This window comes from Molossus molossus, unplaced genomic scaffold, assembly GCF_014108415.1.
Source record: "Molossus molossus isolate mMolMol1 unplaced genomic scaffold, mMolMol1.p scaffold_m16_p_14, whole genome shotgun sequence".
Lineage (NCBI taxonomy): Eukaryota > Metazoa > Chordata > Mammalia > Chiroptera > Molossidae > Molossus > Molossus molossus.
Genome location: NW_023425349.1, coordinates 6,877,779 through 6,894,832, shown reverse-complemented (window position 1 = coordinate 6,894,832; position 17,054 = coordinate 6,877,779). Strand labels below are relative to the sequence as shown.

The 17,054-nt window shown below is 53.1% G+C and overlaps 1 protein-coding gene across 11 annotated transcripts in view; it reads left to right on the top strand.

The window, feature by feature from the left end:
* Window positions 1-9,249: 9,249 nt before the first annotated feature.
* DNM1 (dynamin 1) overlaps window positions 9,250-17,054 on the top strand; it is a 43,386-nt gene continuing 35,581 nt past the window's right edge. For 6 of the 11 annotated variants that reach the window (XM_036260648.1, XM_036260641.1, XM_036260649.1 and 3 more), the window contains exon 1: window positions 9,250-9,490. In XM_036260648.1, the coding sequence (XP_036116541.1) occupies window positions 9,330-9,490 (161 nt within the window). In that variant the 5' untranslated portion in view covers window positions 9,250-9,329. The remainder of the gene's footprint in view (window positions 9,491-17,054) is intronic. The other 5 variants (XM_036260640.1, XM_036260639.1, XM_036260646.1 and 2 more) reach the window with 1 other exon arrangement.

The window sequence follows — 17,054 nt, the reverse complement described above, 5'->3', positions numbered from 1 at the left end:
CTCTTGGTGCATGGGTCGAAGCTCAATCACAGAACCACACTGCAGGGCTCTGGAGGACCCTTTAATTACGGCTCTGTCCGGTCTCCAGTCGCTTCTCTCTCCTCCTCCCCACCCGGGATCACTGAGCCAAATAATTGCTACGGAAAAGCAATCCCTGTTCCCTTTTGCTCTTACTCAGTGGCGTCTGTAACTGTAACAGCCCCGGGGCGGTTCGCTCCTTTTGCGTCAAGCGCCGACTCTGGTGCGCAAGATGATGTTAGGGACGCGCAGACCTGAGCCCACCCAGCAGGTTCAGGCGGCGGAGACCTCAGTGTCAATCTTCGGTCATGTGACAGGTACTGCCCTAAGGCTCAGGACAGCTCTATTGCAACCCCGCGGGGCAGGGCGGCACGGGTGCCTAACTCCGCCTGGACTTAGAGGTGCGAGAAGTGACTCAGTGTGGCCCTGGGGCCAGGGAGACGTCGGGCCTTTGGGTGAAAGGGTAACCTGGACGGTAGTGGCTTTGAAGGTCGCCTGAGGAGTTGGGCTTTACCTCTGAAGGGCAGGGAGCGCCAGGGAAGAGTGTGTCAACATTACATACTCTCCAGTTAGAAACCTCACTCGGGTGAGAACCAAGACAGAAGCAATGGCAGCCGACTCAAGATAGCCAGGCTTCCAGCCAGGTCCGAGCTCGCTGACACCCTGGTCTGGGTGCTAGCGTTGGAGAAGTACGAGGTTGAATTGGGGCTCCTCTGCCTTGTGCCTAGGTGACCCTGGCTGTTGGAGGAGTCTTGCTGAGCTCGTTTCTTCCTCACTCGGGGAATGTGAGGGTGATATTACATAATGCTAAGCACTGGCACCTGGCACCAAGTGAGCCTAGCGAATTGCCAAAGTTAAAAAAAAAAAAAAAATCTAAAAATGATGCTCATGCTGGTGAAAGTAGGGAAGCCAGCGCTGGCTTCCTGTTTCCTGCTTTCTGGAAAGCAGTCGGCAAATTCTTCATCCAGACTCTCGAATGTGTTTTGCCCTTTGACCTGGCAACTTGTAGGAATCTAGCCCAAGGAAGTATTAGAAAGAGCAGTTTTTAAAGCCAGCAGGTCATTTACAGAAACATTCTTTAAAATAGCTGTCTGAAAAATTATCAACTTTAGATCAATTAAATACATCATGGCATCTGCTTCTTTTCTTCATATTTTTTATTGATTAATTTTGGAGAGAGAGCGAGAGAGAGAAAATGATTTGTTGTTTCACCTATTTATGTATTCATTGGTTGCTTCTAGTATGTGACTTACTGGGGATTAAACCCACAGGCTTGGTGTATTGGGACAATGCTCTAACCAACTGAGCTACCGGCCAAAGCATGGTATCTGCTTCTTAAGAAATAGCAGACAGCCCTGGCCGGTTTGGCTCAGCGGTTAGAGCGTCGGCCTGTGGTCCAGAGAGGCCTGGGTTCGGTTCCCGCTAAGGGCACGAACCTCGGTTGCAGTTTGTCCCCGGCCCTGGTTGGTCGTGCGGGTGGCAGCCACTCGATGTGTCTCTTTCACGTCGATGTTTCTCTCTCTCTCTTCCTCTTCCTCCCACTCTCTCTGAACAAAAAATGGGAAAATGTCCTCGGGTGAGGATAAAAAAAAAAAAAAAAAAGAAATAGCACACAGCCATCAGACATCATGTTTTCAAAGGATATTTAAACACTTGCAATATGATGTGAAGTGAACTCAGCAGGTTACAAAACTACATACACATTATGATCCCAGTTTTGGAAAGAATAAATATGTGTGTAGTGGGTTCATAGGAGGTTGTTGTTTTCACTTGCTCTCCTTTTTTTCCTAACTTGTTATGATTGGTTTGAATGACTATCATGGAGAGGGAGTGAGCATTGTTTAAAATGTGTATGGCCCTGGCTAGTTTGGCTCAGCGGTTAAAGGGTCAGCCTGCGGACCAAAGAGTTGTGGGTTTGATTCTGGTCAAGGGAATGTTATGATCCTTGGGAATGTTGTGCAGGAAGCAGCCGGTTGATGTGTCTCTCTCACATCAATGTTTCTTTCTCTCTCTCTCCCCCTCTCCCTCTCTCTCCCCCTCCCCCTTTCTTGCACTTCCTCCCTCTCTCCTTCCCTCTCCCTCCCTCCCTTCCTTCCTTCCACTCTATCTGAAAATCAATGGAAAAATATCCTCAGGTGAAAAAAAATTTTTTTTTAATGTGTATGACCTTGTGCTGCCTCCTTGAAAACCAGACAAGATAGTGGATAGGAATGTTCTGGGGACACTCTTTAGGGCTAGACTCATGTTAATTGCTTTTAATCAGTTGCTTGCAGACAAAGTCCCCAATGAAAGGAATATGTTTGGCAGGGAGAAGAGAGGCCCCATCTCTGTGCATCCCAAATGAAGTCTTAGGCTACAGCATCAGTTGAAAGCCTCTTCCTTGCCTCTAATTTGAGATGCATCTTTATCAGGAATAAACTACACATATAGATCTATGTCCAGACCTGTTCTGCTCCAGGAATCTACCTGTCTCTTCCCATTACAGTGTCACATCGTGTGAGCATTATAGTTTTGGAATATATTTTAATGCTTGACAACACAAGCCCCTGACATTGTTACGCTTTATAAAAAATTTCTTGCCAATTCCCAATCTTGTAAATTTTTTTTCAGACACATTATATAGTGATTGTGTCAAATTTCTTCCCCCCAACAAAACAAAATCCCAGCAGAATTTTGGTTGGTGTTGCATGAAATGCACTTCAGCTGGAGAAGGGCTGACATCTTTACCCGAGTTTTCCAGTTTCAGGACGAGGTGAATGTCTCCATTTATTCAAGCCCTGCACTGCCTTGGGGTTTGCAGGTTTCTTGATCTAGCACCTGCACAATCCTGCTAGTTTTGTGGCTCTTGTCACTATTTTCCCACTTTACAACCAGCCATTGATTCTGGTGTCTTTATCTTGTAACCTGCCACCTCCTTGCCTGGCATTATATCTGCCCTCAGTAATGTCGTGCCCTTGATGGCAGAAAGCAGCTGCTGAGTTGTCCCCATGTCCTTGAGACCCAGCTTGGAGCTCTTCCCATCACAATTTCCTGGGGAAGGTCAATTAAATGAATGAGTGAAGGAATGAATGAATGCCTCTTGGATGCAGTGTCCTCCCTCCATCCTCAGGTTGGTGTTCACCGTAGCAGCTCTTCCCTCCTTGACATCTGTGCCCATCACTGCACAGCCCCATAGAGGCACCCGGCACGGCTCACCAACACGGGCAACAGAATGAGCCCACAACCGGACACCAAGCTCAGAAACCCTGGGAACAGGCTGTGCTCCGTGACCCCTCCAGGAAAGACAAGAGGCAGAGAAAAATGTAAGACCATCTGTTTATCGCGTGGCCTCCCCAGTAGCTGTCGCCCACCTGTGCCTTTACCTATAACTAAACATGGCGAGGGAGACAGAACAGAGGTGGGAGCGGCAGAATGGGACTTGTTGCTACCCCTACCTTTTGCGGTGACCTAGGGCAGGGCCCCTCCTGACGTAGGACCTTTATTTGGCCACGTCTGCTAAACATGACTGATTTGTGGGTAGCAGGCTCTCCCTCCTCCCCTCCCCTTCCCAGGTCCAGTGGCTGCCTTCTGGCCCCAAAGGAACCAAACTTCCCTTATAGTGCTCCCCTCGCCTCTCCCTCCTCACCATGCCAATTCCTGTCCAGTCTTCCCAGCTCAATTCAAACATCAGAAGGCCTTCCCTGGTTGCCAGATACACCCTCAAACCAGTTCACATGAGGAACTGGGCAATCTGGGGTTCACCAGGGCCTGGAATTCCCACCAGCTGAGCCAGCCAGGGACTGACCTGGCCCCCAGTTGAGGCCTCCAAACCCGGCTCTGATTCTCCCACAAATCTGGTGTATGTACCATCCTTCATCCTTCCCATCACGAGGATACACCCTCTTCTACTTTCACAAAACTGAAGTTTCTTTGGGTGATGATAATTATAACGACATCATAGTTCGAATAATTCACTGTTCCAGGCACTGGTCTCGCGTTTTACCTGAATTATTATTACATCACTGAGCCCTCCTCGCATAACCCTGGGGGTTCGGTGATATTATTGGCCCCTTTTTACCCATGGAGAAACTGAGGGGCAGGAAGGTGACTTGCCCAAGGTTATTGGGTTAGAAAGTGGCAGAGGTGGCCCGGCCGGTTTGGCTCAGTGGTTGAGCATCGCCCCATGCACCAAGGTCGCTGGTTTGATTCCCAGTCAGGGCACATGCCCAGGTTGTGGGCCCGATCCCCAGGGGGGGTATGTGGGAGGCAGCCAATCAATGTTCTCTCTCATCGATGTTTCTATCTCTCTCTCCCTCTCATTTTCTCTCTCTCTAAAATCAATATAAGTGTACTTTATTTCCTGATAAAGATGCATCTCCAATTAGAGACAAGGAAGAGGCTTTCAACTGATGCTGTAGCCTAAGACTTCATTTGGGATGCACAGAGATGGGGCCTCTCTTCTCCCTGCCAAACATATTCCTTTCATTGGGGACTTTGCCTGCAGGTGCAGTGCTCTTGACCCACGTGCACCTCACCATCAGCACACAGGGGCACCTGCCTCGTCCTGGGCTCGTGGGGAGCTCCTCACTGTAAGATGGGCAGTGCAAACACAGATACCTGAAACATCAGTGCCCAGCAGCCCCTGGGAAATCTTGGTGCTCAGCCCCCAGCCATGCAGAGGAGGGCACTGTGTGTACCCAGCCTGGCTTAGCTGCTTCCTTTGCAGTGATCTGGCTCCAGACTCAGCCAGATACCATTGCTTTCTGCTTAGCTTGTCTTTCTCTCCCTAATGTAGCCACGTTCTAGCAGGACCTGTCCCATATCTTATTAACCTCTTCATCCCCCCCATGTCTTGCTTGGGGTCTGGCATGAAGTAGCCACTGATTAATATCTTTTTTTTTATCCTCACCCAAGGATATTTTTTCCATTTATCTTCAGATAGAGTGGGAGGCAGAGAGAGGGAGAGAGAAACATCAACATGAGAGGGACACATCGACCAGTTGCTTCCTGCACGACCTGACCAGGGCCAGGGACGAACCACAACTGAGTTACATGCCCTTGACTGGAATTGAACTCATGACTCATTGGTCCACGGGCCAATGCTCTAACCGCTGAGCAAAACTAGCCAGGGCTCTCATCGATGTTTCTCTCTCTCCCTCTCCCTTCCTCTTTCTCTAAAATTCAATAAAGAAAAACAAATTGTTTTAAATGTTTCTCTCTCTCTCCCTCCCTTTCACTCTCTCTAAAAAAAAAAAAAAAAGATCAATGGAGCCCTGGCCAGTTTGGCTCAGCGGTTAGAGCATTGGCCCATGGACCAATGAGTCGCAAGTTTGATTCCAGTCAGGGGCATGTACCTTGGTTGTGGTTCATCTCCAGCCCTGGGTGGGGTCATGCCGGAGGCCGCCAGATGATGTGTTTCTCTCACGTCGATGTTTCTCTCTCTCTCTGCCTCTCTCCCTCCCACTCTATCTGATGATAAATAGAAAAATATGCTCAGGTGAGGATAAATAAAATATATATATATATAAACACACACACGCACACAAACACATATATTTATTTATTGTTATTATTTTACAAGAGCTGGTGTAGTGTAGGATAGAAACATGGAAGCTCCGAGTCTTGCCACCTCCATTCATATCCTCCCTCCATCACTTCTGTCTTTGTGGCCGTAAACTCATTCCTGTTAACCTCTTTGTGCCTCAGTTTCCTCATCTATCAAAAGGAGCCAATGACAGCTCCTCCTCCTGAGGGCTGCCTCTCTCAGCCCAGTAACCGGCGGGGAGGAAAGGCCCAGCGATGCCCTGTGGTTGGTCTCCGTGCAGTGGGTGCCGAAGCTGCAGGAGCTCCGGGAAGCTCTCTCCTGGGTGCTCCAACAGGGAGTCGGCGCCATTTCTAGGGCTCTCGTTAATTCATGGGCCCTCAGGGTCCCCAGCTTCTCGGGGCTTCAAGAGAACCATCTGCAACCCTTCAGTCCTCACCAAAATCGGAGGGCCATGAGGCCAGGGTAGGTTTCAGGTTCGCTTCCTTTCTGAGTCCTTACCTTTGCTTCCGCTGCTCCCTCTGCCCAGAACGTCGACCCTCTCTACACCCCACAGTGGCATTTCTTTGTTGTTATTGTTCATCCTCACCCCAGGATCTATCTTTCTTTCTTTCTTTCTTTCTTTCTTTCTTTCTTTCTTTCTTTCTTTCTTTCTTTCTTTCTTATTTTAGATAGAGTGGAAAGGAGAGGGGGAGGGAGAGACACACACACACACCGATGTGAGAGAGACCCATCGATTGCCTCCTGCATGACCCAACCAAAGACAGGGATCAATCCTGCAACCCAAGTACGTGCCCCTGACTGGGAATCAAACCCTCCACCCTTAGGTCCATGAGCTGATGCTGTAACCACTGAGTCAAACTGGCCAAGGCCCCCACAGTGGCATTTTATTCATCCACTCTTCAAGCTCAGCACAACCATTTTTAGCAGATGGGGGAACATAAACAGGACCGAACAGTGAAAAACTATACAGCCTTGAACAAGGAACACGACCATTGTATCTGTTCTTACACTGAAAGGCATCCAAGACATATTCTTACTAAAAAAAGTTGCACATAGCCCGACTGGTGTGGCTCAGTGGTTGAGCGTGGACCCACGCACAAAGAGGTCACCGGTTCTATTCCTAGTCAGGGCGCATGCCCAGGTTGTGGGCCAAATCCCCAATGGGGGGCATGCAGGAGGCGGCCAATAGATATCCTCTCTCATCGTCGATGTTTCTATCTCTCCCTCTCCCTTCCTTTCTCTAAAATCAATAAAGAAAAAAATTATTTTTTAAAAAAGTTGCACATAATAAGATATACCAGAGCTTCTGTAACTTTGGTGTGCACAGGAATCCTCTGGGGCCCTTGGTTCTTATCAAATCCAGGTTGTGTTCCAGCAGGTCACGAGCGGAGCCTGTGACTGTGCACTTCCGACCGACCCCAGGGGACTGCTGGTGCGGCATCAGTGGTAGAGCAGTACAGGACATAGAGTATGATCCATTTCTGTAAAAACGAAAGGACCAAATGGATATATATGAAAAAAACAACAGAGAATAAACACTGAACTGTAAATAGTGGCTATCTCTGGGTAGGAGGATGATCAGAAGCTGTCAAATACTGTGTCAAGTCTGATTCATACATGTTTTGTTTTGTTTTGTTTTGTTTTAGGCAGCGAGAGATAGAAACATCGATGTGAGAGAGAAACATCTATCGGCTGCCTCCTGCATGTTCTCAACTGGGGATCAAACCCACAACGCGGCATCTGCCCTGACCTGCACCCCCTCCCCAAATGAGTGGCTCTAATGCAGTCTTCATTTCTGCTCTCTCTGGTTCTCAGAACATAACGGGCTGGCTTGGAGAGCTGTTCAGGATGTGCGTTATGTGTAGTTGATGCTCCAGCTGTCCAGAGGGGTGTCATTATTGGCGTCCTCAAAGCAGCCGATTAATGAGTCTCTTTAGTGCCAGACCAGGGCTATGCCTTTCATAGGCATTCAGATCTATCATCACCCCATTACTCCGATTAGATAACTGAGGCTTAGAGAGGTGGAGGGACCTGAATCACAGCAGGCTCCTGGGAAGGGCTAGTTTACTCCCCTCCTCCTACCTGGAAAATTCCTCCCCTACATGTCCACGTGTCACTCACTTCCTTCAGGCCTCCGCTCAACCTTCTACCTTACCGGAGTCCTCCTCTGACCACTCTGATCACACAGGATCAACCTCCCCTAGCTTTCTTGCTTCCCGAAGCACTCGTCACCATGTGACAAAGTCATATTTATTAGCTGTTTGTGCCTTGTTTCTCTTTTTCAATAGTCGATAAGCCACATGTGGGTAAGGACTTCCTGTCCATTAGCTCACTGCTTTATCTCTGGGGTCCAGACAGCTGCTGCCTCAATAAATACGTATCAAATGGGTGAAAAAATGACAGTCTCCGATTCAGAGGCCAGTGTTCTCTGGTCATTGCCCCCGACTCTGTCTGTGCACAGAAAATGGCCCACTGACCCCTAGCAGCACAGAGTAGGCTGGCCTCCCTTTCCTAGCCTCCTTGTAGGGAGCCCAAATTAGGTTCCCTAAATGCAGAGGTAGGTGGCTAAGCCTGAGTTCGCATGCTCACCCTCTGTGAAAGGGATAAACAGGCGCCCTGGCCAGTTTGGCTCAGCAGTGGAATGTCATCCCACAGACCAATGAGTCTTGGGTTCAATTTTGACCAAGGGCAGGTGCCTTGGTTGCGGTTCATAGGAACATGCAGTCATGTAGGAGGCAACCAGTCGATGTGTCCCTCTCACGTCAATGTTTCTCTCTCTCCCTTTTACGCCCTCTCTCTCCCTCCCACTGTATGAAGATAAATAGAAAAATATCCTTGGGTGAGGATTAAAAAAAGGGAGGGTTGGGGGAGAAACAGGGTAGGGTTGTAGGGGTCCTGGATTTGAACCATGCTAATGGGTTAGGGCAAAGACTACTACTCTCTGGGACAGGAAGTTCCAAGTCTTCCAAGAATGGCCTTCTAAATGTCAGGGCCTCTCTGCAGTTGCTGATGGTTTGGCCTGGCATGCTCTTCCCCTGATCTGCCCATGGCTGGGTTCTTCTCATCATTTAAGTCTCTTCTCAAAAGTCACCTCCTCAGAGAACACCCCCACCCCAGGCTCTTCCCAGGCTAATCTGGACTTTTTTTTGCACCCACACAGGTACTTCTTTTCACACCCTCTGTTTATTTCCATCAATCTTAGTACTATAAACTATTTTCACTTCTACTATTTCATTTATCTGTTTTGGCCATTTACTTTTGTTTTTGCCACCTGGATGTAAGGCAGAGCCCTTGTCGATCTTGTTCACTGCTGTATCTCCAGTGGCTAGGACAGGCCTGGCTTACAACAGGTGCTCAAGAGACTGTGACCTTGGAGGAGGCCCATCTTTTCTCCAAGCCTCGGTTTCCCTATCTATAAGATGGAGCGAGGCAGCCATGACCACTGTCTATGAGGCCCGGTATTAGACGTGATACCCTCGCCCATTCCCAGAAATGACATCTTCCGGGCAGCATCCTCGCCCTCGAGATGCTGCTGAAGCGCCCCGATACCCGCAGAAAGAGAAAACTACAATCCCCACAGTGCTGCTGACGGCGCCTGAGCACGGCCGGCCTGCATCGCCGCGGGCGCCCTCTGGCGGCAGATCGCTGCAGCGCTCCGCTCGGATCCCGGAGGGGCGGCGGTGGGGGCCCTGGACGCAGGCAGTCGAAGCGCGCGGCTGCAGCGGCGGAGCCAGAGCCTGGAGCGGGAGCTGCGGCCGGATCGCAGCCCGCCGGGCCCGCCGCAGCCATGGGCAACCGGGGCATGGAAGATCTCATCCCGCTAGTCAACCGGCTGCAGGACGCCTTCTCCGCCATCGGCCAGAACGCTGACCTCGACCTGCCGCAGATCGCCGTGGTGGGCGGCCAGAGCGCGGGCAAGAGCTCAGTGCTGGAGAATTTCGTGGGCAGGTAGGAGCAGCGCGCCCGGGAGTGCCGACTCCCACCTGAGTCCCCTGGACCTCGGCCCTCCCCGACGTCTCCGCGACCTCGCGGCCCCTGGCGCTGCACCCAGGGACCGCGCGCCCCCCACCTCCAGCCAGAGGGAGGCGGCCTTCACCCTCCACGAGAGCCCCTCAGGGGCGGCAGCGCCCCCAGCTTGTCCGCAAACGGCACCAGGCCAGCCGCCGGCTGCGGAATCACGCCCCCCTCCTCCGCCCCATCCTTTAGGGAAGACGGCGCTGTCAGGAGACCCTTGCACAGGGCTGTCCCCCCGCCCCCGCCGTATGGGCACCGAGAGGCCTTCATTACTCAGCGCCTCCCTTTGACTCAGGGAGTCCCTTGGAGGGGCAGCATCCCGGGGCAGTGCCCCCCACCCTAGGCTGTATGCGCCCTCTCCCCATGGAAATTCCTGGACCGTGGCAGGGGACACCCCCACAGCCCCTTGGAGAGGACATAGCCCCGTGGGCATCAAGGACCAGGCTCAGCCTCCCTCACACACACACTCACACACACACACACACACACACACACACACACACCTCTGCGGCTCGGCCGCCATCCGTGCGCAGCGCAGCGGCAGGGGAGGGGGGCAGGCTGCAGGATGAGGAAGGAAGGGGGTGGGGGGGAAACCCGCTTCTGATCCTTTTCTGACGAGCTGGGCCCCTTGCTCCACCGCCGCCCCTGGGTGGAGGGCGCCTGTCAATGTCGTTCTCCCTTTGGCCTGGCAGAGGGATTGTAATGGAGGGAGAAGACAGCGAGGGCAGAGATGACTAAGACGGGGAAGCAGGATGGCGGGGAGGGGGGAGCCATTTGCAGAAGCTAATCCCCCTCCTGCCTGTGATCCCACAAGGCTCTGGAAGGGACAGGTGGCTGGGAGTGGGGGGCAACCGCAAAGACAAAAGGTCCTGAGTTGGGGGGAGGCAGGGTCGTGACCCCCAGACTCTCCCAAGAAAGGGGAGGCAGAGGTGGCTGTTGAGGTGCTGAGAAGGAAAGGGGATGAGCTCTCCCAGTGCTGCAGGGCGGGATGGGGGCTGAGCAGACTGAGGGAGGAGGCAGGAGAATTGACATTGGCCTCCCTCCCCGTTCTCCTGTCTCCCTCTCACCTCCACAAACCCTAGCTTTCTGCCAGTGACCTTCATGGCTGAGGAAGACATTGGCATGTGGAGAGGGAGGTAGAGGCCCCTCCTTCCAAGGGGCAGCAGTACTGGGGAGAGGTATCCTGGGTCCAAGCCCAGTTTTGCTGTGAAACCTCAGGCTAGTCACTTGCCCTCTCTGAGCCTCAGTTTCCCATCTCTAATATGGACAGCTGGGCTGGACGGTTGTTCCTGCCTCCCCAATGACCTGGGAAGCACAGTGCCAACCATAGAGGGCAGAGAGAAGGGTCCTGACTAGAACAATGTGTCTGTGGGATGTTGGAAAGCCAGCGTGGGGGTGGCCGAGCCCATATGGTCAACAGAGGAGGAGGCAGTCTGTCTCTTGGGGATCCGCTTCCAAAGAACCCTCCTCCTGCTCACGTGACCCCCAGAGCTGCAGAGACACACAGATGGGCCCGTTCCCCATGGCCCAGCCGTCAGGGTGAGGGGGTGAGGAGAACCCTGAGACAAAAAAGCCCTGAGGCCTTAGTGCATAAATGGTACTCATGGATATTCAGCACTTTGCAGTGTACACACCATATCCCTACCCTTCATCCATCCAACGGTTGCTGAATGCCTGCTCTGCTCCAGGTGTGTGCTCCGCGCAGGAGCTAGGGGGGGAAGCAGCCTCAGTTCCTTCTGCTGAGCTCTTCCCATGTGCCCACACCGTGCTCCACGGGATGGCTCACAGCAGCCCCATGAAACAGGCACGCCATGGTGCCTATCCTGCAGATGAAGAAACTGAGATCCTGAGGTTATGTGCTTTGCCCAGTGTCACACAGCTAGGAAGGACAGTGACTATTAGACTACAACGCCCAGGTTCCTAGTGTTGACCCTGCGCTGAGAACCAAGCCCTGCGCTGGGCACAGGACGGATATGCAGGTGTGTGGGCCTCCATTTTCCCCATCTGTAGGACGGGAACACTGACAGCTGTTGCCCTACCTTCCTGAGACGGTGGCTGTGGGCTCCAACGAGTCTCAGTGTGTAAAAGCCCTTTTATAAACACATGGGAGAAAGGTGTTGATAATCAGTTAGGTTTGGGGGCCTGTGTGCCAGGGCAGACCTGACACCCCCTCTTGGAGTTCACTGTCCAATAGAGAGAGGTGCCAACATTTGGCAGCACAGTAGGCCGGCCTGGCCACAGCTGTTAGCTTGTGGAGTGGTAGGCACCCTTGATTCTCTCCGCACCCCAATGCCCTTTGGCGGTGGCCCTGCAGGAGGTGCACAGGGCGTTCAGATGCAGGCCCAGGGCAGAGCAGGTGGAAAACCCGGTTCAGTGAAGCCCCAGTCAGCCTGGCCTGCTCCCTCATGGGTTCCCTCCCTCTCCATCCAGGGCCGGGTCCCCAGACCCGTCAGCATGGTAACAGCTACTCTGCCTCCTGGGGCTTCCCAGGAGTCAACCCCCCACGGAGAGGAAGTGGAAACTGCATCAGAGGAAGAAGAGGCTCCTGGGCACCTAGGTGGACCCTGTTGTCAGCTCTGTAAGGGAGGTGGCCCAGCAGGAGCCCAGGACCCTGCTAGGACTTGCCTGGGTCTATGCTATTTCTTCATCCCTTTTTACAGAAGGGACAACTAAGGCTGATTTGTTCAGTCATTCAGCTGACATTCGTGGAATGTCTACGGTGTCTCGTATTGGGATTCTATGGTAGAAAAGACGAAAGCTCCGCTTTCCAGAGAGAAAACTCTGAAATCGTGAACACAGAGCATGTCCATGAAGAAGACTGGAGAGTGTGGTCCATGCTGGGGAGGGGAGAAGGACTGCTGCCCTCAGGGAGGTCAGAGAAGGTCTCCAGGAGAGGATAGCGTCAGCGATCAGACCTAATGGATGTGACTAACCCAGGAGAAGCATTCTGAGGAAACAGCGAATGCAAAGGCCCTGGGGCAGTATAAATTCAGTGTGTCTGAAGAACAGGAGCCACGGTGGCTGGTGTTTGGTAAGCACCGAGAACACAGCCTCAGAGAGGCTGGCAGAGGCTAGATCCAGAGGCCCTTAGCCTGGTGAGGAGTTGGGTTTGTTTTTATTATTACTAGAAGCTTTTAAGTCATAGAGAGACTTGAGCTGATTTAAGGAAGTGTGTGCCTTGGGGGAGGGGGCAACAGAGAGGCAGGAGACAGATGAGGAGGCTGCTTTGTTGGACAAGAGGTGACAGGGCCCGGACCGGCTTTGGCAGTGGAGAGGAGAAAGGCGGGGTGCAGGAGGTCCCACAGACTTGCCTGTGGTGAGATGTGGAGGGTGAGGGAAAGGGGTCCAAGCATGACTGCAGAGTTGCCCCTGGGTGGATGTTGGTACCATTAACAGAACAGGGGAGGAGCAGGTTTGGGGGGTGGGGGTAAGATCAGGAGTCTGGGTATGAACAAGTTGAGTTTGAGGTGTGGGGTAGGCAGTGTGGGAATGCAGGTTGGGAGCTCGGGGGAGGCGGGCCGGGAATATAAATTTGGAAGTCATCCTTGTAGAGTAGATGAGATCATCTTGGGGATACGTGCAGACAGAGGAGTGTGCGTGGGACCCCAGACACCCCAGCACTTCATGAACAGATGCCTGGAGCCCCAAGCTCCACTTTGTCTGACCCTGCTGCCTGTCCCCTCCCCACAGTGCCTGTCCTGGGGCACCCTTCCAGCCTCTCTCACTCTGGTACCCAGGCAGGTTGACAGATGGACAGAGCCCACCCTCCCTGCCTGCTGGGCCCCTGGGTGGCCAAGGCCAGCGGGAATGTGGCGGAGGGGCTGAGAGCGCAGGCTCTGGAATCGGACCCGGGTTTGTGGCTCAGCTCTGCCACTTGTCAGCTGAGCCCGCTCAGCTGCTATTTCCTCATCTGTAAAATGGGGATAATAATAGCACCTCCCCGATGGGATTGTGGTGAATGTTGAGATAATGTCTATGAGGTGCTCCGGGGAAGACCTGGCACAGAGGATGTGCCAGTTCTGTTCCTACCTGGGCATAGGTGTAGGCTGGAAGCGGGGCCAGAGTGGGGTGGAGGTGGGGTGGGGACCATCTCCATCCGGGGTATGGCAGGGGGCCTGATGAGGGAGCCTCTGCCCAGAGCCCAGGGGCAGCCTGGGAGGCAAGGTTTGGGTTTCCTGGGGGCTCTGCCTAGCCCTCTCAGTCCCTGCCTCCTGCCAACCCCCTTGCCCCTTCCTCCATATTTGCATCTCAGCACAGCCTGGCACTGGCCTCTGGCCTCTGAGAGCCCCTCCCTTGGTTAGCCCCAGCCCTTCCCACGGGGGACAGCCCGTCCCCACTGCTAAGCTCTGTCTCTTCCTCTAACACTGAAATACACCTTAGTGGTCCCACTTCTCAGATTTGAAGACAAAGGCCGAAGGGAAATGGGGGACAACCGAAACATTATAGGTAGATAGTCACGGACCACAGGGGCAGGGACCTGACATCCCCTTGGCACTTGCAGTGTGCCAGGCGCTGAGGACACGGCTCTGAACAAGCTGGACCCGGCGCTGCTCTCGGGGCTCAGCCAGGGGGACAGACAGACAGGGAATCACACACAGAGCTCTGCTGTGAGTTGGAAGAAGGGCACGAGGAGCCTAGTATTGAAGGGAGGGGCCGGGGGGCCAGAGAAGGCATCTGAACATCGAAGTCGGGCCTGAGGCCCACAGAACGGACACTGCGGTGGGACCAGGAAGGTCAGGGAGGCCCCAGTGGCCTGGACAGCCTCCAGAGAGCCCATTGCTGCCTGCAGGGCAGCCACACCGCTCCAGACTCTACATGCTCAGAGCAGGCACCTGTCACACCTGAGCCACGCCTAGAGCTAGACCCCATGCCCAGCTGGGCCGGAGGACATCCCCCCGCCCCGCACTCCCCTCCCCCCCAGCAGAACTGGCCATGAAAGGCGACCCTGGCAGACGGCATCAGCTTCCACATCTGTTCCTGGCGCCAGGACTCCTAGGCCTTGGCCGGGTCAGAGGGTCAGAGCCTCGGGCGGGGATGCAGGCGAGCTGGCACAGAGGGACAGGGCAGGAGTGGAGGAAGCCAGTCACAGGCAGTGTTGTCAGGTGTGACACCAGAACCGAGACGGAGGCCCACGTGCCGTGTGGCTAAGTGTTCCAGTTATAGATCAAGCGGAGGAATTGTGGAGTACGATGCATTCTGCCCTCCAACCCTGACAAAGACACCTTCGTAACAACCTGGTAGGCTGGTTTTTTTGTTCATTTGTTTTTTATTTTTTATTTTTTTTAATTTTAGAGAGAGAAGAAGGGAGAGGGAGAGAGATAGAAACATTGATGAGAGAGGGAGACAGAAACATCAAGGAGAGAGAACATTGATTGGCCGCCTCCTGCATGCCCCCCACTGGGGATCGAGCCCACAACCTGGGCATGTGCCCTGACCGGGAATCGAACTGGAGACCTCTTGGTGCATGGGTCGATGCTCAACCACTGAGCCGCACCGGCCAGGCTAGGCTGGTTTTGAGTTTAGAATTTCAGACTCCTTGGACTTCCGTGACGAAATCTGGAGGCTGCTCCTGTCTCTTCCCATTCCAACCTGTACCACAGGGGCCACCCCAGCCCTCATATCCCAGCTCCATCCAGGGCCCCAGAAAGATCCCCCTTGACCCAGGACTGCCTTTCAGCAGAGAGGACAGCACCCAGAAGGGCAGATGCTAGCTGTGGGCCTGGGACTTCGTGAGAGGGGATTCCAGGGCACTCAAGTGTGGCCTAGGTGGGGTGCATGGGGACCCCTTGGGCACCCCTTGTTCCATGGACTGTGTCCCGTTTCACTGATGGGGAAACTGAGGTTTGGAGCAGGGAAATAATTCAGTGGTGGAGCTGAGAGTCCTTTGCAGCAAGCTGCTGGGGATAAGAAATGCCCGGATGTCGCTCTGGCTCGAATGACAGGAAATGTCCCTGATGTGCTGTGAGGCAGGAGGAGCTGCTTCCTAAGTGTGGAGAGGAGCCCGGAGTGTGGGCAAGTGAGGGCACCTGACTTGGTCTCTGAGCCTCAGTTTCTTCCCACTGAAGGCAGGGAAACTGGTCACACCAGCCCCATACCGCCCTGACAGCATCAGCAGAGAGGGTGCAGATTTCTTTTTTTTTCTTTTTAATAATTTTTCTTCATTGATTTTAGAGAGGGGGGAAGGGAGAGGGAGAGAGATAGACACATCGATGAGAGAGAACATCGATTGGTCGCCTCCTGCATGCCCCCCACTGGGGATCAGGCCCACAACCTGGGCATGTCCTCTGACCAGGAATGGAACCGGTGACCTCTTGGTGCAGGGTCGACGCTCAGCCGCTGAGCCGCATCGGCCGGACAGAGGGTGCCGATTTCTTAAACAGCTTCATTGAGGTATCATTTACATGCCAGAAAATCCCCCCGTTTTAGCGCACAACTCAGTGATTCTGAGTATATTTACAACGTGGTGCAAGCACCATCGCAGTCTAACTTTAGAACACTTCCATCACCCCAAAAAGAAACCTCGTGATGATGAGGATTTGAAAGCCCCCAGCAGCATCGCTGGGAGCAGTAACTGTCCGTCATGTCCGTCCATGATTATTATTCTAAATGATAAAATGTTTACAGTGGTTATCCCCAGGTATGACGATGGTTGCGTTGTGTTTTTAAAACATTTTATGTATTTTCTGACATTTTTATTGATTTTTTTGAGGTGACATTGGTTAATAAAATCCTGTAGGCCTCAAGGGTACATTTCTCTAATACATCATCTGTATACTGCAGTGTGTGTTCAGCGCCACAAGTCAGCTCTCCCTCCGTCGCCATTTACCCCCATTCGGCATATTTTAAAGGAAGAACATAAGATTTTTAAAAATAGGGAGACAGAAGAGAAATCGATTTCCGTTTTAAAAATAAGAGTCATCAACACCTGGAAGAAAGAAAGGAGCGAGGCAGGGAGGGAGGGGTGTCGGGAGGGAGGGAGGGAGGAAGGAAGGAAGGGCACAGAAGAAAGGCAGGAAGGATGGAAAGATACGGTAGAAGGAAAAGGCATAGATTTTCTTTAACAGAGGAAAGGGTTGCTGTGGAGCGCGCTCCGAACGTGGGGTCCAGAAACCTGGGTACCAGTCCTACCCTGGCACAAACTCGCACTATGACCTTGGGCAACACTCTTCCCTTTTCCGTGCCTCAGTTTCCACATCGTACAATGAGGGTGGCGGTGGGAAAACTGGAGGCGCTCATCTTCAAATCTTTCAGCCAACGGGGTGCCGGGAGTGCCCGGCCTGTGCCAGGCTCCGGGCTGGCTGCGGGGGAAATGGGGGCAAACAAGACCAGCTCAGTCCCTGCTCTCAGGACAGCGGAACGGCAGGGAAAGCCAAAGCCAGGGCCGCCTTGACATGTGCAAACCTCCACTGGAAATACATGGGCTGTGTGATGTGGGCACGCCTGGGCCTCCTGGGCAGCAGGAACAGAGAGGGATTGTTGCCTGGGGCAGCCTCACCTC